General features: G+C 47.1%; 1 protein-coding gene across 1 annotated transcript in view; it reads right to left on the bottom strand.

The window, feature by feature from the left end:
• The window catches only part of PAPSS1 (3'-phosphoadenosine 5'-phosphosulfate synthase 1), a 151,217-nt gene extending 141,010 nt beyond the window's left edge, over window positions 1–10,207 (bottom strand). Inside the window, exon 1 of the mRNA XM_088479496.1 lies at window positions 9,878–10,207. Within this exon, the coding sequence (XP_088335622.1) occupies window positions 9,878–9,949 (72 nt within the window). The 5' untranslated portion in view covers window positions 9,950–10,207. The remainder of the gene's footprint in view (window positions 1–9,877) is intronic.
• Window positions 10,208–26,719: the final 16,512 nt, after the last annotated feature.

Here is a 26,719-nt window from a genome sequence, read left to right as displayed (position 1 = left end):
GGAGCGGCCTGCTGAAGCAGTCTGATAGAAAAGTAATCCATCTTCTAGACCAGGGATCAGCAAGCTATGGGGAGTGCAGCTGGTACTTGTTGGGAGCTCCCGACGGGGGCGCCCAGATGCTAAGGGAGACAACAATGGATTATGTGCAAGCAGCGTCTGTGGGAACCCCTGAGGCAGAAGGGCACAACGGTGCTAATCGCTGACAGCCTCGGCGCCGTTTGTGCTTTAGAGCCTCCAGTGTGCGCAGCTCCAACGCATACCTGGACTCTGTGCTGCTGCTGCTCCGGGTGCCATGGAGCAGCTCCCAAGCACTTTGTGATACCCGAAGAGGTTGCCTGCTGCCGGCTCAGAGATGGCCAGGTGTCCAGGTGGTGTTGGACAAGCGGAGCCAGAGAGCCCAGACCGTTAGACACACCCTGACTAGCCTGTCTGGGGATCCCAGAGTCTGCTTCCTCCCAGGTGAGTGCTGCTTGAGACTTCCCCCAGCTCCCTCTCACTCTTCCTATCTCGATATATTTCTATATATCTCCTGCCTGTCTTCCCCCTACACTACTGCCTGCCTCCTCTGGAGTAAGTGTTTTTTTATATATTTGTTTTGGGAGGGGGCATTTCTCTATTTGACAGTGGTAGCAGAAGGTTTGCCTTGGGTGTCAAAAAACGTTGCACCGGCCCTGACGGGGTCACACCACGGGCAATAAGTTGCACAAAAAGAGAGCTAATAGAGGTATGCCTCTGAGTATGGGTGGTGTGCCTTGAGCACTGATGGACACCTTGGATGTGTCATGTGACCAGGAAGTACAATGCAGTGTTTAGAGATCGGAGCTCTGTCAGCAGCAGCAAGAGAAGACACAATGATGCAGGTAGGAGAATCAATGGACACTGAAGCTTAGTGTAGTGAGGGGAGAGTTACAGTGAGTAGGGGATGAGACAGGCTCCTAGCACTCAGACCCAACTCCATGTGTGCCTCCCCAACAATTGACCTCACCGCAAGTCACTGAACTGTAGTGTGTGTGCGGCCGATCAATGCTAAAATGTTGATCGGTCGGGCATGCCGGATTTGTCTAGCATGCCCGTCCTATGCAATATTTTGCAAGTTGGCTGCATCGGACAGTGTATGCCCGGCAGCGGCCGACCGACATTTCCCCTATTCCTTCACAGGGAAGAAAAGGAGAAATGTGTCCTCCCCAGGGGAAGAGCGCAGATATCTGGGCCAATGTACTGCGAGATATCTCGCAGTGTATTCCCATGGTATCTGCAGGGAGTCAGCCTGCCAGATAAAATGTCTGTCGGTCTAACAGGCATTTTATCTGGCAGTGTATGCCCAGCATTAGAAAAATGTTTTACTAGCGTGTACCCAGCTACTAGCTCAAGCCAAAGTGGGCGAGAAGGAGGATGAATAGCAATCCACAATTTGTTGAATATAGTTTTTGATTGGTCCACCCGCTCACACCACTGTTTTTGTCAATGAAGGAGCGGAGTGGTGCACATTAGTGATGATCGTCAATGGATTTAAACCATCGGTCAGAAACCATTGATGGTTTGTTTTGAACATACGCAGTCCTCATCCGCACATGAGCAAATTCCATTTGAGTTATACCTTTTGACTTAGCCATCGATGGTGAAACCACTCACCATCAATGGTTGCTAAACCGTCTATGGACAACACTAGTGCACATTACAAATAGCAGATGTATTAAGCTCCGGAAAGTAATAAAGTGGAGAGTGATAAACGACCAACCAATCCGCTCCTAACTGTCATTTTTTACACACAGCCTGTAACATGACAGTTAGGAGCTGGTAGTTTATCACTCTCCAGAGCTTAATACATCTGCCCCAATAGTTTCCTAGATGCCAGTGCTGCTTTAAAGTAACTATTAAACCAGTAGTCCCTAAACTTTCTCTAATCACAGCACCCTAGAGTGTCAACATTTTTGTTTTTGCACGTCACCCTTGGGCCAAAGTTCAGGTTCAGTTATACAGTGGTGGATATACTTGCGCTTCTGTTTTGTCCAAGTATTTTACGTTTGCCACTGCTTTTTCTCACTGAACATAAATCATTTGGGCCCCCATTTATTAATGATCACACTTGCAATGCGATCTGGGCATGCCAGTACCGTATTGCAAGATGCGATCATAGTGCTGGGATGTATTATCTGGCACATGCAGGGAGAGGGGCCTGCAATATGCCGGACAGCTGCTGGGGCTGTTGTGCATGTGCAGTCCCAATGACTGCACATGTGCGGCAGCCATTTGCGGGGGAGGGTTCTGAGGGTATGTAGCTCATAGGCTACAGCGGCTAACGCCATCTTCAGATGGCATTAGCTGCGGGGGCCAATATCGGGAATGCATCGCATTCCGGATATTGGGAAATCTGGCAGAATTGCCTCCCCCACAGAAACCTATGGGGGATGCGGCTGCCTGCGAAATGGCGGGATTGCACCCTGCTGTGGTACCTTCTTAATTTATCCAGGTAAATATTTGTGGTTAACCCCTGAAAACAGGTGTTTTCGGGGACATAGCAGCAAATACAGAATGATAAAAGGGCCCCTTGGTGGTCTATGTACTAAGTAATCCTTGGAGAGCGATAAAGTGGACGGAGATAAAGTACCAACAAATCAGCTCCTAGCTATCATTTTTCAAACACAGCCTGTAAAGTGACAGTTAGGAGCTGGTTGGTAGTCTATCTCCGCCCACTTTATCTCTCTCCAAGGCCTAGGGCCGTTTTCAAGTAGGAGTGAAAAGTCAGCTGACAGACTTTTTGCCATCATCTGAGGTTTTGCCGGCGAAAACTTATCGTGCGCGTCCCCACGTATCCCTGTATTCAATTGCAAATGTGCGAAAACGGGATCTGGCAAAATCTAAATCGGCGAAAAATATGAGATATGGTAAGAACTTACCCTTGTTATCTCTATTTCTACGAAGTTCATAGGGTTCCACAGGATACCTTGGGGTATAGGTGTGAAGTCAGTCGCAGGGCACCAAAGAGTTAAGCTTTCAGCCTCCCAGGATGCACTAGGTCCCCCTCCTATACCCCGCCCCCGAGCCAAGGCACCTCAGTTAGTTACCAAGCCATAGGCCGGAGGAGGAGAAGGAAGAGAGAGAACAAAGATCTGGACACATACAAGAATCACATTCTCACCAGAGGGAGACGGAAAACCGGTGACCAGAGCAAAGCCCATCTGCAGCACAGGTGCGACAGGGCGGAAGTCCTGTGGAACCCTATGGACTTCGTAGAAATAGAGATAACAAGGGTAAGTTCTTACCATATCTCATATTTTCTACTTCAGGGTCCATAGGGTATCCACAGGATACCTTGGGGATGTCCCAAAGCAGTATCCTTTAAGGGTGGGGACGCTCCTGTGCAGAAAGGAGAATCCGCCGCCCGAAGGAAGCATCCTGAGAGGCGAAGGTGTCAAACCTGTAATACCTCACGAAGGTATGGACAGAGGACCACGTAGCAGCCTTGCAGATCTGGACTGCAGAGGCACCACGTCGAGCTGCCCACGAAGGACCCACAGACCTAGTGGAATGAGCCTTCAGAGAAGGAGGAACCGGTAGGCCTTCAAGAAGATAAGCTTCAGAAATAGCCATACCGATCCAGGCTGCCAAAGTTTGCTTTGAAGCAGGCCAACCCTTTTTACGGAAGCCATAGAGGACAAACAAAGCGTCCGACTTCCTAAACGAAGAAGTGCGGTCAACATAAGTCCTTAAGGCCCGCACAACATCCAAAGAGGCCTCACCCACGGAAAGACCCGGTGAGTTAAAGGCCGGAACAACGATTTCCTCGTTAACATGAAACTGGGAAACAACTTTGGGAAGAAACTCGGGCCGAGTGCGGAGTACTGCCCTGTTCCCATGAAAAACCAAGAAAGGGGGTCTACAAGAAAGAGCCCCTAACTCAGAAACACGTCTGGCCGAAGCAATAGCCAGAAGGAAAACAGTCTTAGCTGTTAACCATTTAAGATCCACTGATCCCAGTGGTTCAAACGGCGGTCCTTGGAGAGCCCTCAGGACCACAGCCAAATCCCAAGGCGCCACAGGTGGAACAATGGGCGGCTGAATGCGGACAACACCTTGCATAAAGGTGCGCACATCCGGGATTGTAGCAATCCTACGGTGAAACCAGACAGGGCCGAAACCTGTACCTTCAAAGAAGCAAGGCGAAGCCCATGATCTAGTCCCGCTTGCAGGAAGGCGAGAATCCGAGACAGACGAAACTCCCGCGGTGCATAACCTCTCGGTCGACACCACTGGAAGAACGTATGCCACACGCGATGGTATATCCTCGCGGAAGACGGTTTCCGAGCTCGCAACATTGTACGCACCACAGAGCTGAAAAACCCTTGGGACCTCAGCATGGCCGTCTCAACAGCCACGCCGTCAAAGACAGCCGAGTCAGGTCCGGGTGACGACAAGGACCCTGAGACAGGAGGTCCGGTCGTAGCGGCAACCGCAGAGGACTGTCCACGGACAGACCCTGAAGGTCTGAGAACCAGTGCCGTCTGGGCCACGCGGGAGCTATCAACAGGAGCGTCCCTCCTTCCTGTTTGAATTTCCGGATTACCCGTGGAAGAAGGGAGACCGGAGGGAACAGGTATGCGAACCGGAACGTCCACTGGACGGACAGAGCATCCACCAGAGACGCCCCCTCGACTCTTGTGCGAGACCAGTACACCGGCAACTTGTTGTTGTGCCGGGACGCCATGAGGTCGATCTCTGGAAGACCCCATCTGTCCACCAGTAGTTGAAAAACGTCCGGGTGCAGGGACCATTCCCCCGGATGAACGTCCTGGCAACTTAGAAAGTCCGCCTCCCAATTGAGCACTCCCGGGATGAAGACCGCTGATATGGCCAGAAGATTGCGCTCCGCCCAAACCAGGATCCGAGACACCTCTACGAGAGACGCCCGGCTTCGGGTTCCTCCTTGCCTGTTTATGTAGGCCAGGGTGGTAGTGTTGTCCGACTGGACCTGTACCGGGTGACCCTGGAGAAACCGATGTGCCTGCTGGAGAGCATTGAAGACCGCACGGAGTTCCAAGACATTGATTGGAAGCTCCCCTTCTGTCGGCGTCCACCTGCCCTGGAACAGATGTGGACCCGAAACTGCTCCCCAGCCCCGAAGACTGGCATCCGTTGTCAACAGGACCCAATTTGGAACCCAGAACGGACGTCCCTCGCTGAGGTGGGTCGTCTGTAACCACCAAGCAAGGGACAGGCGAACCTCCGGGGTCAACACAATCGTCTGGGACTTCAGAGACTGAGGCAGCCCGTTCCACTTTGACAGGATCAGGTGCTGCAGAGGTCTGGAGTGAAACTGGGCATATTCCACCATGTCGAACACCGACACCATGGAGCCCAGTAACCTCATCGCCGAGTGTAGAGACACCCGGCGGCTGTGCAGACAACTGCGCACCCTTGACTGTAAAGCAGAGATCTTTTCCTCCGTCACGAAGATCCTTTGCTGTCCCGAGTCCAATAAGGCTCCAAGATGCAGAATTCTCCGAGACGGGATTAGAGTGGACTTCTGCCAGTTGATTAGCCAGCCGTGCCGTTGCAGCAGGGCAATGGTCAGGTCCAAGTGGCGTAACAGGAGCTCTGGAGATCCCGCCACCAATAACAGGTCGTCCAAGTACGGCAACATGCGGACTCCCTGCAGCCGCAGAAAAGCCGCCATGACCGCCATCACCTTGGTGAAAACACGTGATGCTGTCGCCAGGCCAAAAGGTAACGCCCGAAACTGGAAGTGGTCGCTGCGGATTGCAAACCTGAGGAACGGTTGATGGCGCAAAAGAATAGGGACATGCAGGTAAGCGTCCTGTATGTCCAATGACACCATGTAGTCCCCAGGTTCCAGCGCCAGAATGATGGACCGTAGGGTCTCCATCCGAAACTTCGGTACCCGCAAAGACGATACGACCCATTGGGTTTCTGTACCAAAAAAAGATTTGAATAGAAACCCTGGCCCCTCTGGAAGAATGGAACAGGCACTATAACTCCAGCCTGGAGCATAGTGTGCAATACCTTCCGCAGCTCCGTAGCCTTGTTCCGGTCTGATGGTAGACCCGTGGTGAAGAATCGAGCCGGGGGTCTGTGCCGGAAGGAGAGGGCGTACCCGTGGGAGACCACCTCCAGAACCCAAGTGTCTGTCTTAGTGACCGACCAACACTGGGCGAACTGCAGCAGGCGGCCTCCCACCCTGGGATCCCCCAAAGGGAGGCCCGGACCGTCAGGCCGCAGGCTTGTCATCTGACTTGGGGGCCGGACGTCTGGTACTCCATGCCTGCTTCCGGGGCTTGACCGATTTCCTAGGGCCAGCCTGACGAGGAAACGACTGTGGTTTGGGCCTGCCCTGGGTCCTAGATGACCGAAAGGACGATGGTCCCGAACCAGAAGGAGCAGCGGCCGACGGGAGACAAGCCGATTTGGCTGCCGCCAGCGTGGCCACAATCTTATCCAGATCCGGACCGAAGAGAACTTCTCCGGTAAACGGCAACACTTCCAGACCCTTCTTGGAATCTGCGTCCGCCTTCCAGGATCGCAGCCACAAGGTGCGACGAGCAGCTACCGCTGCTGAAGAAATTCTAGACACCAGAGTACTAATGTCTAGAGCCGCCTCGTTGATGTAGGTGGCCGAATCACGGAGATTGCCAATCAACTCCGCCTGTTCGGCCGGACAGTCGGATTCAAAAGAAGCCTCTAATTAATCCGCCCAGTGCTCCATCGCTCTGGCAACCCAGCAAATGGCCATAGCCGGCCGTGCTGCCCCCCCCCGCAAGGGAATAAGCGGACTTCAGGCAGATTTCCACCTTGCGGTCCGTAGCATCCTGAAGGGAGGACATGGATGGCATCGGCAATGTAGCACTACGGACAAGACGGGTCACGTGAGAATCCACCTGTGGAGGAGATTCCCACTTTGCAAAATAATTATCCGCGAACGGATAAGCCACCGCCAGGCGTCTCTGCGGCTGGTATCTTTTGCCAGGCTGTTTCCACGCCTCCTCTAAATGGTCCACCAACTGACCCGAAAGAGGAAAGACTGTGGCATCGCCCTTCACGTCTTTGAAAAAGGCATACTTAGACTTAGCCGCTGGGGGAACTTCGTCCTCAATCACCAAGGCTGTGCGGACCGCCCGAATAAGTCCAGGAATATATACTTTGGACTTAGCATCAGCGTCCTTAGTATGGAGAGGTTCCTGATCGTAAGGATCCAGAATCTCCCCATCATCAGACGTCCCTTCGTCATCCTCATAAGGAGCGGACAGAGACGCCACCGGCCGTTTATGAGGCCGCATCACAGACTCCCCTTGCAACACATCCGACAAGTGCTGTACAGAACTCGTCAGGGAGTTAACCCACGCTGGCTCCTGAGAAACCGGAAGCGGGGAAATAGGGAGACTGTGGGGTACCACCAATTGTCGTGGGAAACCCTGCATGGGTGACGACACCACAGACTGCTGGGACAAACCCATCGGAGTAAACGTGGGCTGCGGAACTAACTGGCTCACTAAAGCTGTTAGCGCCTGAGCGAAACAAGCCCAGGGCGGCTCCTGTACCGGTGCTGTAACCGTAAGAGGCCACGCCATGGACAAACACTGCAGGCAAAGGCCCTCCGCGCTACCCTCCCCCTCCGCTAACGGTACTTTACACGTGGTACACTGTAGCCGGAGGGGAAAATCACTTTTAGACATGATGGCACCACGTATGTGACCCCTCTCACCAATTATATATTAAATAGGCGAGAGACCACCCTGCAGCACCGCACCGCAAGGGCTTAGCAGAAAGAACAGGGACAGTAATAAAGCTGACAGTCTTGAGGAGAAAAGTTACAGGCAGCAGCGCTAGCACAGTCACATACAATGCAAAGAAAATCAATTCCTGCACTAACAGCGCTGATCACTCAACTACACAGACACAGGGCCTGGTAGGACACAGCGCTGCATACACAGACCTGACCACAGCGGAGGAGAGGTATGCGGGGGGGACCCAGACCACGATGCTTCCAATGCAGGCTTCCAGCAGCGTTCACCATGCTTCTGAAAAGATGGCCGCCGAGGAGCAGAGAGAAGGCTGGCCTGGGGGAGGAGCGCTGACACAGGGCCAGTCAGCACAGTGCAGAGAGGGCTGTGTGCAGCGGGGGAGGCGCCGGCTGTGAGACAGGGAAGGTGCGCTCCCCTGGCATGCATTTAACCCCTGGGACGCCGCAGCGCTACCGCTCTGCTGCGGTCCGCTGTCCCAGGGGGTATTGGAAGCGCAGGTTGGTCGCCTGGCTCCACGCTGCAGCCAGTCCCCAGGGAGCCCCCTGCCTGGGGACTTAGGACCATGTGATCAGCGGGGACCCACCGCGGGACCCCGCTGCTTACCTCTGTCCCCCTTGAATCCGGCCATGGTCCGGAACATCTGGGGTCACCGCTAGCTGTGACCCCAGATGCCCACCAGCATCCCCGGATCAGTACCGGCGTTCTGGTACCGGCGGGGTGTAGGGAAGACAGCATGGACGTCAGGACTGACTGTCCATCCAGATGTGCAGCCACAGCTGCATGAAGAAAAAGCTTCAGGGGCTCTTCTAGCCCCCACTCCAACAGGTGCACCCGACTCCGGCCGGGCACCAAACTAAACTGAGGTGCCTTGGCTCGGGGGCAGGGTATAGGAGGGGGACCTAGTGCATCCTGGGAGGCTGAAAGCTTAACTCTTTGGTGCCCTGTGACTGACGTTACACCTATACCCCAAGGTATCCTGTGGATACTTTATGGACCCTGAAGTAGAAAGTTGACGTTTTTGAGGAAATCAGCCTGACACCCCCCTAAAGATGCTCTGAGATGGGGATTCACTATGGGTACCCTTGAATAGCCCTGCTAAAGGTATTTGGGATTTTTAAATGGTCTCAATAGGCGCTATTTAGCGTCTTTGAGCAAGTGGTAAAGAATAGCATTTTGCTACTTTTTGGGGGTGAAAATAAGTAGTCCCATCAAATTTGGGGTACATGAAAATGGGTGCTCGCATATTTAAAAATGGCTAATGTCAAGAATTAAAAAGCACCAAAAACGCACCTTCAGCAAACACCTGCAATCAAAAAAACACCTCCCCCATACTTGCAGACCCCCCCAAAGTCTATTCTGCTAGTTTTTGAATTTGTACCCCCACTTTGAATTTTTTTGCCCACTTTTTCAAAGTGCTTTTTTGGGGTGTCTTGTGTTTTTTCCTGCAGTTTTTGAAGTGGTTTGCATCAAGGGGGGAGGGGTCCACAACTCTGCACCCCAAAACCCCAATTTTGCACTTTTTTCCGCCGGGTATTCATAGGCGAAACTTTTTCACCTATTACATTGCATTCCGTTTTCACACCAGCGAAAAGATGCTGAGAATACGGGGATAAATGAAATCGGCGAAAATTACGTCATCGGCGAAAACGGCTTTTCGCTCCTAATTGAATACGGCTCTTAGTACATAGACCACTTGATATGGGACTAGCCCAATAACCCATGGCAATCCTTTGCTGAAGGGTGCCACAGAACTCAGTTTGGGAACCCCTATTTTAAACTACAATTAACTTTAGTTACATATAAAAATGCTACCATATACAATGTTGGTGAAACAAACATATATAAGTCTACCTGCAATTTAAATGGTCATGCATTTATGGGGCAGACACATCATCATGAACAAAAAACCTGCGGAAAGAAGGGACCTTGCCACCTCTGGTAATGGCCCTGTTCTGTATGGCCTTCTCTTAAATCCAGGCTATCAGCTTGTGTTGTATCAGATAACCATGACACCCTGTACTGACCGTATGACACGACAGCACTTCCCTATCCTGTAACACTGGCGGAGAGAGGAGCCTGGTGAGTGGGAGCTGCTGCCCTCCACCTCCCCGGACACTCACCCAGCTCTGCAACTTGCTGCTCAGCTTCACCTTCTTGTTCCTGTTCTCGGTTATATCCATACTGTGCTGCATTTGCGGCTGCTGAGTGTCACCGGCTCCGACTGCTGCTGTGATGATAATGCCCGGCGCTGTGCAGGCAGGATTATAGTAACGTGTCCAGCATACAGTGAGGCAGTGAATGAAATGCCGGAGGAGACGGGGGAGTGTCTGCGTCTAAGCCGCCCCCACAGTCGTGCTATTGCTCGGGTACTCCGGCTGCAGCCAGTAGCACTGCGCCTGCTCCGACCGAGGCTCGGAAGTGAGGAAACAGCTGCTGAGCTCACAGGCTGGCGGCGGCAGCAGCAGCTGCAGGAAGTAAATGGTTCATGTAATTCATTACCCCAAGTCTGACTGTCTGGAGGCTGCTGCTGCTTCCTCACAACACTTTTACTATGGTTAGGTCTAGACTGTACAGGGCCTTCTTTTACTATCTCAGCTGTGTGCGGGATGCTGGGTACATTGGTGTCAGGCTGTTCAAGTCCACTTTAGTATTGATGTCTGATTTCTTAGTATATCAACATCGTTTTTTGTTTTTTTTACATACCCGTCCGCCCATTTCTTTTTTACATATGTTTTTTTTTTGCAGTAGATTTGCATTTTCACGAAATATCATACAGTACTTGTGGAAAGTGGTGCAATAGCAGGTTTTAATTTATTTTGTAAAACAAAAACTCAGCAAACAATTGGAAAAAGTGATTATCATACCTTTGTGATTAGCTGCTGGACTCCCAATAAGAACGGTACCCAATTTGTATGGGTTGAGTTTATGGTGAACAGTGATGGGCTGCTTTAATCCTTGTTGGCCCAGATTCTTATTCTGAAAATGTATATACCCATGTTTTATTAATGTTATGATCCACAGTTACTGTCTATGATATGTTGTGATGTATTTGATATGTGCTCTGTGCTGTATAAACCACGTGATGTGATTGAAGCATAGAGACACCCCTGCTCTACAAGGAGCCTACAGTCACCAACTGCCATGGGGGGAGGATAAGGGTTAAATCTTACCATTTTCCCACCTATAACCATCTGGCTACCGCCCCTAATCTGCCAACCACTGGCTAAAACAGTGCGGGAATAATGTAGGGTCTGAAACCTGTGTATTTTACTGTATTGGTGTGTTTGTGGATAGGATACTAGGAACAGTGCTTCCATCACCTCTGGATGCTGTACCCACAAATAATCACATCTGTTTAGTTCTTGTATATCCACATTTTTGTACTGCCATCTACAGAATAAATTGCGTTTTGGTTGCAACAATTTGCCTGGGTGATTTAAAAAAAAAACACTAGGTTGTGCGGTCCTCATGTTTGGTGGCAAGCAGTGGGATCACTCAGTTACACATATAGTAAGTATCTACATTAAAAAATGGAGAACGTAGCACCATTATCTCAGAAAATGGGAACTGCTAAATTTTTGCTGGATGAATGGTATCTAGACCTGTGCATCAGACACCAGGACAGTATTAATTGCAAAATTGGCCCAATAGGACCAGGAGAATCCTTGTGAGGACTACAATGAGTCTGATGAGGATGAATTAGGGTCTGAAGTGGCTAAGGGCCTGGAAAGTGGGCTACAGAAGGAGATCAAGATGTAAGAGGATGACGAGAGCAGAACGAGGTCCCTAAACACACTCAGGAGCTGCTCCAGAAAAGTGATCAGTGAAATATGTGGTTGGACATTGGGAGGCCGGTGTGAAATTCGAGGATGTCCCCTGTTTCGGAACCCAGACCGTAGATATGAGAGAATCTCTCCATAAGCATGAGATCATGTGTAACACTCTAGAGTTGTGGGTGCTGTCTTGAACGTACCTGTCGTTTTCTGAACTTTCTACTTCGCAGCAGAGAGGCAAGGTAGTCCCCTCAATCCCAACACAATAATTAAACAAATAATAAAATATTATGTACTTTATTAAGCAGGAACTCTTCAACAGTCAGGATTCACTTATGCATGAATGAAATCCATATTCATTCATGCCCGATACAAAGTATAATAAAAATTGGCTAGAGCAGCGCTGAATTAAAATATCACAATTTATTAACCCACAACAATTAATAAAACAATTCTTCCTTCCATATATAAAATGTACAAATGTATAAAGGCACATTAGTCCAGCGATACTCTTGGTTAGCTACGGTCAAGCAGTGATTAAAGTTTATGTGGTCCTCACCGTCTCATTGTTGTCTTTAACTGCTGATTCAGTATCACATCCAGACTGACAGCTCCAGCTGTCAGTCAGTGTAAGCCAAGCCCCTTCTTCTCCTTGCTAATACCCAGCTTGGAGTAGCAGCTCAGCCCCCTCAGCAGAACACTCCTCTGCCTCAGGCTGGCTCTCCGGACACAGTCCTTGCCACTACTACTGCAGGCTCCTCCTGATCTCACAGATGTGGATTTCTCAAGCCGCCTCTACCCTCAAAACCAGTAGACAGTGCAGGGCTGTCACCACCATTCCGCCTCCAGCTCAACTCTGCTTGGGGAGCCGCACCACCGGGTTCTGCCTCCTTCCACTGCAAGGCATGAAAGGGAGGCCGGTCCTCAGTCTTTTAGTAGTAATTACAACATGTAGTTGAATACAGCAGATGAACATGTGTAACCTTAAAGCAATCCAGCAAATGAAATGTCACTCCACAAAAGGTATGTATACAGCCTTTAGCAAAATATGTATTAAAATAAAACACCAGCAGATAAATTTAACAGGGGCGTAGCTACCCATTGGCCAGGATTGCACTCGCCAGTGGCACCGGCCAAAGGGGGTGCGCCATCCGGCAGTGCCACCAGCAGCCAATGGGTGGACTACCCCAGGGCTTAAACTAGTCCCCCGGGCCTCACAAGTGTAGGGCAGACCGCAGTGAGAGCCAGAGGTGGCTGTTTGTTATAGCAGCCAGCCAATGAGCGTCAGACAGACTCTCACTTGCTGCTGCATCCACGGAGAGAGCCGGCTGGAGCTCACTCATGAGCTCCGCCTTCCGGCTCCCCCCCCCCAGCAGCGGTTGATAGGAGAGACGTCATGACGTCTCTCCTATCCAATAGTGCAGAGCGAGAGCAGGCCCGGAGGAGTGGACAGCAGCGGTCGTCGGCAGGGATCAGGTAAGTTGCTTTTTCTTTTTAGTGGGGGCCGCTACTGGGGGCACTGTATAGGGGGGACTACTAGGGGCAATGCATAAGGTGGACTACTACTGAGGGCACTGTATAGGGGGGGGACTACTAATGGGGGCACTATATAGGGGGACTACTACTGGGGCCACTGTATAGGGGGGACTACTACTGGGGGCACTGCATAGGGTGGACTACTACTGGGTGCACTGCATAGGGTGGACTACTACTGGAGGCACTGCATAGAGGGGACTACTACTGGGGGCACTGCATAGGGGGGACTACTACTGGGGGGCACTTCCTGAAATGGGGGGAGGGCGGCAGCAGTCCATTATCTTGCCAGGGGCGCTCAGATCCCTAGATACACCCCTAAAATTTACATTCCATTAACACAAACCAGCAATTTAATGTTATTCTACCAGGGTACATATGAAATCTTTAACGAAGTAGGTATTTAGTTAAAACACCAGCAGATGACTTCCTGTTCCAGCTTCCATGTGAGGAGAAGCTGGTTACATTAGCTCTCCTACAGCCCCAGCTTCAGGGAGTTACAGCGCCGACATCCTGCCGCCTACACCAACAATTTGGGTGTCTACTTGCACAGGAACACCAGGGACACTTGATGGAATTCTAGGTCAGAAAAATGGACCCAGGAATCCAAGATGGCCACCACATCTGCTAAACAGGTGGGAGTTTCTGATCCTCACAGTGTCCCCTCTGACTTTTTAACACTAGCTACGCACTCTAACATGCCTGGATGCTCTGCTGACAGTGCTGTTACTTATGCTGATGTGGTCAGAGCAGTAAAGGATGCTATGGGACCCATATGGAGGCTCACTCTGCTAAGCTGCAGCAGGCTGTCTCAGCCATGAAGTCCCAGCTTAAGCAACTATCTAAGAGAGTTGTTAATACTGAGCAACGCATGGGAGAAACTTTTCAGGATGTGTCTGAACTTAAAGATAATTATGAGCAGTTGCAGAAATCTCATTACCAGCTGATAACAAAAGTAGATGACTTGGAAAGCAGATCGAGGAGATGTAATCTCCACATCATAGGACTTCCTGAAACACTCAAAGGGCCTGCCCTATTTACTTTTCTGCAGACATCTCTTTTGGAATTATTACATATTGAGGACGCCTGCTCTGGCCTGGTTATTGAGCGTGCGCATAGGTTGGGCCCAGCGTGCACGTCTCCTGACAGCAGACCATGTGTTGTATTATATTCAAATGCCTCAGTTTTGTTCACAAAGAACTGATTTAGTCCGCATCCAGGAGGAATATAGACTTACGCTGGGAGTGATCTCGGATTTTTATTTCCAGGATTACTCCTCAGAGGTCACCCGTGCCAAGAAAGAATTTTCCCCGCTATGTTCCCGCCTTGTCAAGGAAAATAAAAAGTTTGCTTTATTGTTCCCCTCTTGGTTACGCCTTTTTGAAGGAAACGCTTTTAAAGATTTTTCAATGGTGGCGGAAGCTGAACGTTATCTAATGGAAGCTGTTCTGGCTGTGGATTGTTCCTCTCCATTCCATGACAAATGTGACCAAATTATGTGAAATTCTTCTTTTTCTACTTTATTTTTCTTGTTATTACCTGATTTGTTGAGGCTTGTCTGATGCTATTACTCCTCTTTGCTGCCTCATGCCTCATTTTTGTATGTATATGCTACAGGTTCTGAAAGCATAATTGCATATACATTTGTACTTTAAGTGTTTAATAACCTTTGCATTGATCTCTGTTCTTACGTTATAGTCTGCCATCTTTCTGTGTCAGGATGCCTAATATGTATGCCCTTGTATTTTTTGTTGCTAATGTTCTGATTTTATTGGCGGCCTCTTTAGTCCTTTTCCACAATTTATTCTTAATGTATATGTCAGCTCTTTGTACCTTACTCCCACACCTGCTATAATATGTTTTCATATTAGTACATATAGCTGGGAACTGCTGAGAGCAACCCCTCTGGTTTTGGTTCTATACGTGATTTTGTGTTACGTATAATACTTCATTACAAGTTGTCTATATTTGATAATTAGATTTAATGGTAGGAGCTGCATTTCTCTTAGAGCAGTGGGCTCTTCCTTGTATCTTTGTTCTATTCGGTTTTTGTTTTTATTGGTTTTGTTTTCCCCCTTCCACTTTTTTTCCTTATGTGTCTTGTCCTGTCCCCCCTGACACTGGGTTCTCAATTTAGTTTATTGCTGGAATATGTTCATATACTGGCTGGATGTGTTTTTCCTTTTGCTATGTGATTTGAGCTGCTATTGCCATGTCTAGTTTGATAGTGGGCTCCCTCAATGTGGGAAGTTTTAATTTACTTGTGAAAAGGAAAAAGGTGTTAATATATTTAAACAAAATGCATATTGATGTTGCCCTGCTTCAGGAAACCCACCTCCTACCTCCTGAGATTCTGAAATTAAACTCATTACACTGGAAGGTCCTGGTGTCAGCGCCTTTCACCTCTACAGCTAGAGGGGTAGTTATTTTAGTGCACAATCGTATTAGTGTGGCACTGCATTCTTCTGTGATAGATCCTCATGGAAGATATGTTATTGCTGATATTACCCTGGGCTCCTCCAGGTATATATTATGTAACATATATGCCCCTAATTCTTATTCAAAATATTTTTTTCTTTCCCTTATCTCCCATTTACACACATATGGTGATGTCCCTATTGTGCTAGGTGGCGACTTTAATATTGTGGCGTCCACTCATATGGATAGATCCTCCCCCTCGCCTTTTGTGGTGCATGCTCCAAAACTGGGTATTAAATTTATCACACAACAGTTACACCTAACGGATGTTTGGAGAGCATCACACCCTCTAGAATGCGATTTTACGTGTTTGTCTGCAGCACATGGGACCCTGTCCCAGATAGATCATATTTTGATGTCCTCGGGTACAAGACTCAAATATAGAGCCAATGTGCATTTCTGACCATTCATTATGTTGGGTACAATTAACGGTATCTACTGACAAGGGTCCGTATAAACAGTGGAGGTTTCCATCACACCTGGCTCACTCTCTTAAGTTTCGAGCTGCTTTGGATGCCTCCTGGATGGCATATAAACTTAATAACTCTTCTTTTGATAGTACCTCTCCGCTTTTATTCCGGCAGGTGTCCAAACCGGTCGTTAGAGGGGATATTATGTCTTATTGTTCTTTATGTGATAAGGTTTATCAAAAAACTATATTAATCTGCAATCTACACTGACAACTGCCTATCAGACATTTAAAGATGCCCCCACCCCTTTCAATCGTGAGAGATATTTATCCACCAAAGCTGTTTTTAATGCGTTGTTGTCCCAATCAGAGTCAAAATACACTTTTTTATCAGGTTTCAGATTCTACCGACATAGCAATAAATCCAGTAAATTGCTGTCAAGTCTTTTACGTGGCCCTCCTACATTTATTAAGTCTTTGAAGCACCCTGATGGCACCATAGCTAAGTCGGGAAAAGCCATCTCTGCTATCTTGCACTGTTTTTACGCTGACCTATATGCTCATCTTGATGTAAATGTATCTGACAGGGCTGCTTTTTGGAGTAGAGTTTCTTTGCCACAGATGTCTGACAGGCTTCTTCCTTGGTAGTGCCCATAACAGTAGAAGGAATTAGAAAGGCCATCAGTCATTTGAAATTGGGTAAAGCACCCGGCCCTGATGGTCTCTCCTATGATTACTATAAAATTCTAGGCCCCAGAATCAAGGACACTCTGCTTTCTGTATTTAACTTCCTACTTATAGGTACTCCTCCCCCTCTTTACTTTAATTCGGCTCTGTTAAAAGTATTACATAAGCCTGGTCAGGACCCAGAACTAGCCAGCTCATATAGACCTATATCTTTACTGAATGCAGTAGAGATGAGCAGTTCCGATTCTGTGGAATCTGAACCGCTCCGAACATAGGGGATCCGAGTCCACCCGAACCCTGTTCGGGTGTTCCCCGCCTGACTCGGATCCCCTGATGTCGGATACTTGTGAGAGAATCTGACGTCAGGGCTCCTCTAGTGTAGGGCAGACCGCTGTGATAGCGGTCTGCCCTACACATACACAAACACACAGCCACCACTGTGTGTTTGTAATAGCAGCCAATGAGAGTCAGGCAGACTCTCATTGGCTGCTGCACGGAGGGAGCCGGTTGGAGTTCACTAATGAGCTCTGTCTTCTGGCTCCCTCCGCGCGTAATAGAGCAGAGCGGTGTGTTTTTAAGGGGGCGCTAATAGAGGCATTGCTACTGGGAGGCATACTATTACTGGGGGCCTGCTAATGGGGGCACTATTACTGGGAGCCTGCTAATGGGGGCACTACTACTGGAGGCCTGCTACTGGGGGGCATAATACTACTGGGGGCATGCTACTGGGGCACTACTACTAATGGGGGCACTATTACTGGGGGTCTGCTACTGGGGGGCATGCTAATGGGGGCACTACTACTGGGGGCACTACTACTGGGGGTCTGCTAATGGGGGCACTGCTACTGAGGGGCCTGCTACTTGGGGCATGCTAATAGGGGCATTACTACTGGGGGCCTGCTAATGGGGGGCATACTACTACTGGGCACTGCATAGGGGGCCCTACTACTAAGGGGACTGCATAGGGGGCACCACTACTGGGGGCTTTGTAAATAAGGGTCACTACTGTGGGCATTGTGTAAAAGGGTCACTACTGTGGGCATTGTGTAAAAGGGTCACTACTGTGGGCATTGTGTAAAAGGGTCACTACTGTGGGCATTGTGTAAAAGGGTCACTACTGTGGGCATTGTGTAAAAGGGTCACTACTGTGGGCATTGTGTAAAAGGGTCACTACTGTGGGCATTGTGTAAAAGGGTCACTACTGTGGGCATTGTGTAAAAGGGTCACTACTGTGGGCATTGTGTAAAAGGGTCACTACTGTGGGCATTGTGTAAAAGGGTCACTACTGTGGGCATTGTGTAAAAGGGTCACTACTGTGGGCATTGTGTAAAAGGGTCACTACTGTGGGCATTGTGTAAAAGGGTCACTACTGTGGGCATTGTGTAAAAGGGTCACTACTGTGGGCATTGTGTAAAAGGGTCACTACTGTGGGCATTGTGTAAAAGGGTCACTACTGTGGGCATTGTGTAAAAGGGTCACTACTGTGGGCATTGTGTAAAAGGGTCACTACTGTGGGCATTGTGTAAAAGGGTCACTACTGTGGGCATTGTGTAAAAGGGTCACTACTGTGGGCATTGTGTAAAAGGGTCACTACTGTGGGCATTGTGTAAAAGGGTCACTACTGTGGGCATTGTGTAAAAGGGTCACTACTGTGGGCATTGTGTAAAAGGGTCACTACTGTGGGCATTGTGTAAAAGGGTCACTACTGTGGGCATTGTGTAAAAGGGTCACTACTGTGTGTCGTAACATAAATAAAGAGACACTACTTTATGGTGTAATGTGAATCAGGGACACTATGTGCGGTGTAATGTGAATAAGATTGTGCACTGTGACTTCTAGGGCCGTAACCACTTTGTAAACAAGTACTATGATACTGCTGGCCTTACCCCACTGGGTGGGTGCACTACTTTTCATTTCTGCCACTGCTGTGTGGCAATGTGTCATAGATGTGCTTTAAAATGTGGTGTCTGTGCCGCTGCTTTGTCGCTTGGTAACCAGTCAGCTCACTGCAACCTTTGGCCAATAATGGTGAAAACTATAATTTAAACTGTGAGGTGGTCTAAATTGACTGTAAATGACTGGAAATTAAGGTTAATAATACTCTAGGAAGAAAAAAAAGCCCAATTTATGTGATTTTAGCCTTTTTTTGTCAATTTGTGTAAAAAAAATCCAAATGTAAAGCCAGTCATCGCAGTTTGGCAAATCCAAATCTAAAGCCGGACGATGAATTAGAACCAAATCCGGCAAAAATGATCCTGTGCACATCCCTAGAATACAGACTACAAACTGTGGGCCTGATTCAGAGCTGAACGCTCTGACCAGATAGTAGAGGGAAGATAATGCCTTTGGAATAAAACCCCCCAAATATTTTAGAGGGGAACTGCAGCAGGAGAAATGTGATAGAACAGGGTTAGAACTAAAATAGGAAGAGTCAGTAGCTAAAGGCAATAGCTTAGACTTGGAGTAGTTAACTCTGAAGCCGGCAAATGTTCCAAAACTATCAATAAGAGCAGTAATAGCTGGTAAAGACAGGGGGCCTGATTCAGACCCGCTCTTCTCTTCTATCGTGAGAAAGGGCAACAATTCCATCCTACGACCCTGCAGGTCCCAATTCATAAAATTAGCGCATAACATAGCTAATGGGTCCTTCATAAGGTGTGAGGCACATATCTTATTTAGACATGCCATAATATTTTCCCAAAATTTCCTAATTTTCCCACATTCCCACATATTATGGAAGAAAGTAGCTTGTGAGAATTTACACTTCGGGCAGCAGCCTGACTCCTCCTCAACAACATGTTTCCTCTGACTCTGGGACATATATGACCTATGAATAGTCCTAATATGCACTTCCTGCCAAATAGCTGAATGGAGAATTCTCAGAGTCTTCTCTGTATACTTTAATAAAACAGTAGGGGAATCTACCTGTTGTATTTCTGAGGACCAATTTTGAATGCAACTCTCCCATAAAACCTCAGCTGTCGCAGGAAGTAAATAGGGATACAACAACCATGTCTTGTAATACCCGGTATTGGATAAATTAAATAAGGGCCTTAAAATATCATTATCTTCCTCCCACAGCATAGGAGGGGGTAAAGATTGTATAAAGTGACGAAGTTGTAAAAACATAAACAAAGTCTCTATTAGTAAGAAGAAATTTAGACTTCAAATCCTGAAAATAATACACTTGGTCCCCTGGATCAAACACATCGTGAATGGCAGCAATGCCCCTCACTCTCCAGACCAGGTAGTCAGCATATTCCAGACCAGGAATAAACATAGGATTACCCCAGAATGTATTATATGGAGTGACATTGTGACGCCTCTGAAGTTTTCGGTTTATTTGTAGCCAAATTAGGTAAGTGTCAAAAAATAGTATACTATTTTGCACTAATGGTGGGAGATGTGATCTGGGAGTATGAAGTAGAGCAGATCAAGTATAGGGAAAATCTATTTCTTCCTCCAGGGATTTATGGGTATATGCCTCACAACCTGTCAACCAATCTAGTATATATCAAAAAAATACAGCATTGGTGAATGCAGAGACATGCGGAACAGCTAATCCACCATCAGATTTCCCCAAATACATCTTAGCTCTAGATATACGTGGTTTCCCACCCTTCCATAAAACTTAAAAAATAGACGAGTAATTTGAGTAATATCAAAACGGTTTAATTGTATTGGCAACGTTTGGATAGGGTAGGCCAGTTTAGGGAATATAACATATTTCAACAATGCAACTCTACCCAGGAGAGATAATGGGATGTGTCACCAAATGTCCAGTAGTTTCGTTATATCGGCTATCACTGGGGTGAAATGAACAGTATATAACTTAGAGATATTAGCCGGAATATAGATTCTGAGATATTTAATAACCTGCTTAGCCATTCGGAAATGATCCAAACATGTAGCAGAAAGAGACAAAGATGGGGACCCTGAATCATGCATATACAGGACCTCCGATTTATGTGGATTAATCTTATACCCAGCAAAAGAACCGAATCGCGACAGCAATGCCAAAATAACAGGAACAGAGATGGGAGATCTGACACAAACAAGAGCATGTCATCCGCAAAGAGACACATCTTCAGCATTACTTTCCGAATAGAAATCCCTCTAAATCTCTTATGTTGGCGATGAGCTATCGCAAAAGGCTCCAGGGCCAGTGCAAATAACGGGTGAGAGAGGACATCCCTGTCGGGTGCCTTTCTGAACCTCAAAAGGGGTAGACAAGTAACCATTAGTGGAAACCTGCGTGAGTGGGTCACGATACAAAGCTTGTAATATTGACACAAACTCATCAGGAAATCCAAACCTCTTCAAAGTTTCAAACAGATGGTCCCAAGTGACTAAGTCAAAAGCCTTTTCGGCATCCATAGAAATTATGGCATGAGACCGAGGACCATCTGGGAAACCAAGAGTTTGTACGGCTGCTAGCACTTTCCGAATATTGACTACTGAATGCAGACATATGATAAATCCGGTCTGGTCACTGGAAACAATCGTAGGCAAAATATGTTTCAACCGATCCGACAAGATTTTAGTTTACAATTTGTAGTAGACATCCAGCAGTGAAAATGGGCGATATGACCCCGGATCCTCCGGATCTCGATTGGGTTTTGGCAGAACTCTGATAACTGCAGAATTAATATAAAGGTAATCTGTGTTCTTTCAAAATGAAATTAAAGACCGAACACAGTGCATCACTTGTTCTATTAGCTAATTACTTATAGAATTCCCCAGAAAGACTATTCTGCCCTGGGGCCTTAAGAGGCTTCAATCCCACATAGGTTTAATAATTTCTTCCTTAGAAATAGGGGCAAGCAAAGACTCAGCTTGCTCTCCAGAAATACGAGGAGTGGAAATATCTGTCCAAAAAGCAGCTTTTTGGAGTTCGTCTATAGGACCTTGTGAGTAAAGAAAAGTGTAGAAGGCTCTAAAAGTTTCATTTATATCTTTCCCTTTATAAATTAGAGTACCATCCGGCTTTTTCAAAGCAGAGACTACAATAGAAGAACGTGTATTCCTTACTTAATTAGATAAAAGTCGCCCTGATTTGTTCCCATGCTTATAAAATTTAAAAATTAGTAGAGAAGGTATGTCTAGTAGACTGTTGTGTCAACACCTCTTCAAACTGAGGACCTCACTCAGAGTCGGTCGTTGCGGCCGCACGGTCGTACGGGAAAAGGGGCCGGATATGCAAATGATGCACTCGCAAGTTGCGTCCCAAAGATCGGATCAGTAGCTGGCTGACCAAGGGGAGGAAGCGGCCGGAAGACAAAAAAATACGCCCCCTTCTCGGACGCATTACACGTCATCTCCGGGCATATAAGGATTAATTGAGACCATCGGGAACCATCGGAACTGTTCGTAGAGCTTAAGGTTGACCATACCCTCTCTTAAGCCCTACGATCATGTCAGTGTAAAAACCTCCCATGTCACGTGTGCTATGACACTACTTTGTTAATTATGCACTCCCATAAAACGCCGTTCGCATAATTAGGCACGCCTGCATTCGGATCTCCACTCCCCCATTTTCAAGCACCTTCCCCTGTTACCACCCACAAACGCCTCATCCTGTCACTCAAACTACCGACCTGGCTGTGTTCAAGTTGAGAGAAATTTCTTATCGTAGCAGCTAGTTTGCACATGCGCATTGCGAACTTTACGCATGCGCAGTTTAGCGAACATCGGTGGCGTACGACCATGCGGCCGCTACGACCGACTCTGAATGAGGTCCTGAGTCTTTGCCTGCATATAAGTGGTTCTATTACCAGGCGATGGGGACGATTTAAAGTTTACATAGGCGGTAGTTAATCTCTCCTGGGATTGCAGATATAAAGCTGAAACATCTTTTCTAAATTTGGAAACATAAGAAATTATTTCTCCACGTAAAACAGACTTTGAAGTTTGCCAAAACAATAAAGGGTCAGAAATGTGTTCTTAATTATCATGAACATATTCTTGCCACTTCGCTTCTATCATATTCCGAAATTTAATGGTAGATGGGAAGCGCCATTGGCGACAAGATCCCACATCTACTGATGTTGCAATAGTGCACCATACAAGTGCATGGTCAGATAGACTTATAGGGGCACTCCCTCTATATAATACTTTAGAAAATAAAAATTTGGTCGGCAGAATATAATCGATACGGGACAAGGTACCGTGTGCTGCTGACAGGCACGTGAAGTCCCTATCAGTAGGATGATGCATCCTCCAACTATCCACTAAACCTAACTGAGAAATAAAAAATTGTAAACCTAGTTTCGGAGGAGTGGGGATCCGTTTCGGGTTATGAGATTTGTCCATAGCAGGTAGTACCGTTAAATTAAAATCCCCGCCCACCAATAACTGAGAATCAGTGAATGGGTATAACTTTGCCAACAATCCTCGGAAGAAGATTTTAGAACAAACTGCGGGGGCATAGACATTATAAAGCACCAGTGTCTCAGACAAAACAGAGACAGTGCTAATAACATATCGGCCTTCAGGGTCAACTGTATTAGATTGAACCTGGGGAGATAAACCATTCCTGACCAATATCGCCACCCCTCTGGCCTTAGAGTTGTAAGAGGCATGTGCAACCAATGAAAAACCAAGTTAAGACAGTTTAACAACCTCGCTATCTGTCAGATGCGTCTCTTGCAGTAATGCTATATCTATCTGCATCTTTTTAAGATACAAAAGTTTTTTCTTCCTTTTCATGGGAGAGTTAATTCCCCCCACATTCCAGGAACACAACTTAAGTTCTGACATAGTTCAATCTGGACAGGATATAAATCTGAAAAATTATACAGATTACACATCTAATAACAAGCAAAAGTAGTCCATATACTGCACCAGGGCCTTCAACACAGACACAAATATAAAAAAAAAAAAAAGAGAAATAAAAAAACTAGAAAAAATAAAAAATACGGACAAAAAAAATGGAAAATAAAGAAAACGTGATTGAAGAAAAACATCGTCAACATCTAGTGGACATAGTTATAGAAATTAACAAATATTGAGAACCAATACACCAATAATAAATCGGAATAGCAAAATTTGAGTGAAGGGAATACACCTCAGAAGAAGATATAGGATACAATCAATAATACATTAGAAACCAATATGACAGATTCAAGTAATGTAAAAACATAATGCTGACAAGTAGAAATATATATGTAGGCATATACCTATATGTGGACATACGTATCTGTGAAAAAAATCAAAATGTAAAGTTAACTAAAGACCTTCAACTTTAAATTCTAGAAATATCATCCAAATAAATGGTAAATTGAATAATGGTAAATCGAATACAGACAACCATTTAAAGTAATGGGCGATAAAAGAAAAGCATATACATTACAAAACAGTATACTCAAGTATTTTGATCCATATCAGAGGACGGTGTGGCGTCATCCTCTTCCTGAAGATAAGCCTGTACATCAGCTACATTTGAAAAATCTCTAGGACCTTGTGAAGTAAATATTCACAGCCGAGCCGGATATAGAAGAGCAAATCCTTTACCAGCTTGAATAAATTGAGAGCAAACCGGAGACATCTCTCTGCGAGCTCTAGAGACCTCTGCGGAGTAGTCCTGGAAAATAGAGATACGCTTGCCATCCCAAGAAAGAGGGCCTTTCTTTTTGGCTGTAGACCAGATGAGTTCCTTATGGCGGAAGTTTAGACACTTGAAGATGACTGCACGTGGTCTGATGTTATGAGAGTCACGAAAAGGGCCTAAACAGTGTGCTCTCTCAATCTCCATGAGCTGTAATTCTTCTAAAATGCCAAGGAGCTTAGGAAGGTCAGATAGTAGAAATTAGGTAATATCAGGGCCCCTGACGGATTTGCTCAGGCCTATTAGCCATAGGTTGTTACGTCTCGACCTATTTTCAAGGTCATCGACCTTGGAGAGTAACTTGCTGTGTGCTAGTAAGTGATGACACTTTCTGTTTTAACTCTGCAATGTCATGAAAATTAGCCTCAATACGATTTTCATTTTTAGACATTTGATGAGACGTAGAGGACAATTGTGATTTTATGTCCGCTTCTGCACCCATAAATTTGTCAGCTTGTGTTTGTAATAACAGTCCAACAGTTTCCTGAATGGCTCTGACCACCTCCGCATATGATAAAGGGACAGGGGGTACCAGAGAGTCCGAAGCTGAAAGGGTGGCATCAGAATTAGGAGTCGCAGATATGTCTTCAGCACGTTCCAAGCTAGCGTCCATACGTTTGATACCACTTTTACCTCGCTGAGTTTTAGGAGCGGCTGTTGAAGCCACGTATTTATCTATTCTTCAACATAAAGGTACAAAGGGCAAAAAGCACAACTGCGGATTTCCAATCACTTTGGTCTTGTAATATAAACTATGACCACTAGCTTGAAATTCACATTATATAGAATAGCATAGCTTTATAATAGTGTAACCAAGTCCAGAAAAGTAGGGATTCCAGGTGGTTTAGTATGAGGACTGCAATCATACAGTAGAGGAGCACAAAATCAGTGACCTGGCCAGTAGTGTCACTAGTATAGTAAGCTGACAGGTAGCGGTGACTGCCAGAACAAATCTCTCCAGCAGTGTTAGCACAAACCATGGGACTGGGGGGGTAGGCAAGATGGTGAAGCCTGTGTAGCAGGCTGAATGAGTGGTCGGCCAGGACAGCAGCCACAGCCCCAGGAGACAGAAGGGGAGTAGCAGAGGTTGATGGGAGACAGTGCCCGGTGAGCTGGATCACCCTCTTCTGGATGAGACAGCCCCAGACAGGCAAAGCACTGCTCCCCCCACAGCAACTAGCAGCAGGAGCCAGCCGGTCACCTCCAGTAGCACACACAGCGCCAGGAGCCACCCACGCGCACAATTATCCCCAGTGGCTGTATCCGGCATCGGAGAGCGGGACCCAGAGGAGGAGGTCACAAGTGGGCAGGTAGGGCAGGTCTGTCAGCCCCGGGCCACTCCGGCGGCAGTAATAAATCGAGGCCGCTGGGGCATGCACGACATGCATGCCCCAGCGCCGCAGACCACCAGCGGGAACCAGGAGATGATCCGGCCACAGCAGAGACATCCAGGAGTAGCGGGGAGTAGGAGCCCCGCGAACACCAGGTAAGGAGGTGCAAAAAGGGGTCTCCAATTCTTCCGGAATACAGGAGCTCCTGAGAGATGCGTCCAGTCTGGTCAGCAGCCAAGCCACGCCCCCCACTTGGGTTCTAATTTTAAACATATAGTTCCGGCACTCTGTTATGTTAACGGTGGCTCAAAAGATGATTTTGATGCATTGGATAAAAAAAAAACCTCATTTATTTGTTGAGGTTAAGGCTGTAGTGCTAAAACTGATCTATTATGATCGCCAGGCCGCAATTCCGGAGATTGAGATGGGGGTGGAGCGTTTCTATAAAAAGTGGGAAACATATTGTTAAGTTAGACCCTACTGTTCAACAACAGATCCAGAAGATGTTTGAATCCACCACTTGGTACCTTCTCAGACAGGTCTCATTATTAATTATGCTTTAGTTTGCAGTACATTTTTTTTATTTATTTATTTTTTCTCTTTTTAAGCACCTTATTACATTAGACATCTAGTTAATGGAAAACAAATGCTTTAAGCTAAGACCCTTTTTGTCTTGTCTCCCCTCTTCCCCACCCTTTTCCCCATTTATTGCCTACATCTTTCTATGTTTTTTTTTTTTTTATGGTGCTGCTGGTATTGGTTTGTGTTATACGGGTCGTTAAAACTTGTGTTTCACATATACAGTATTGCTTCCCCATATCATAATCCTGTGTTATGCTTCAGCCCATGCTACTGCAGGATCACCATAGTATTTTCTTCTTGTTGTGACTTCTGCCTTATGGACCACAAAGACTTTATTACTGATAAAGGGACTGGACCTCTGATTAACTAGAGGCCTCTTCCCACAGCTGCTCGGAGGCAGCTTTAATCTACAATAGGGAGCCCTGCTATATAAACCAGGAAAGGGGAGGGCAAGGAAGGAACAGGCTACAGGCACTAGTTACTGGGGGAAAATGGGGCAGCACAGTTCTCACCACCTGCTGGGACTCTTCCGCCCAATTCGATTCCAGGGATACTGGAACTGC

The sequence above is a fragment of the Taudactylus pleione genome, unplaced genomic scaffold (genome assembly GCF_031769625.1).
Source record: "Taudactylus pleione unplaced genomic scaffold, aTauple2 ptg000236l, whole genome shotgun sequence".
Classification (NCBI taxonomy): domain Eukaryota; kingdom Metazoa; phylum Chordata; class Amphibia; order Anura; family Myobatrachidae; genus Taudactylus; species Taudactylus pleione.
Note: the sequence above shows the minus strand (reverse complement) of the source record. Positions and strands in the feature narration are given on the sequence as shown.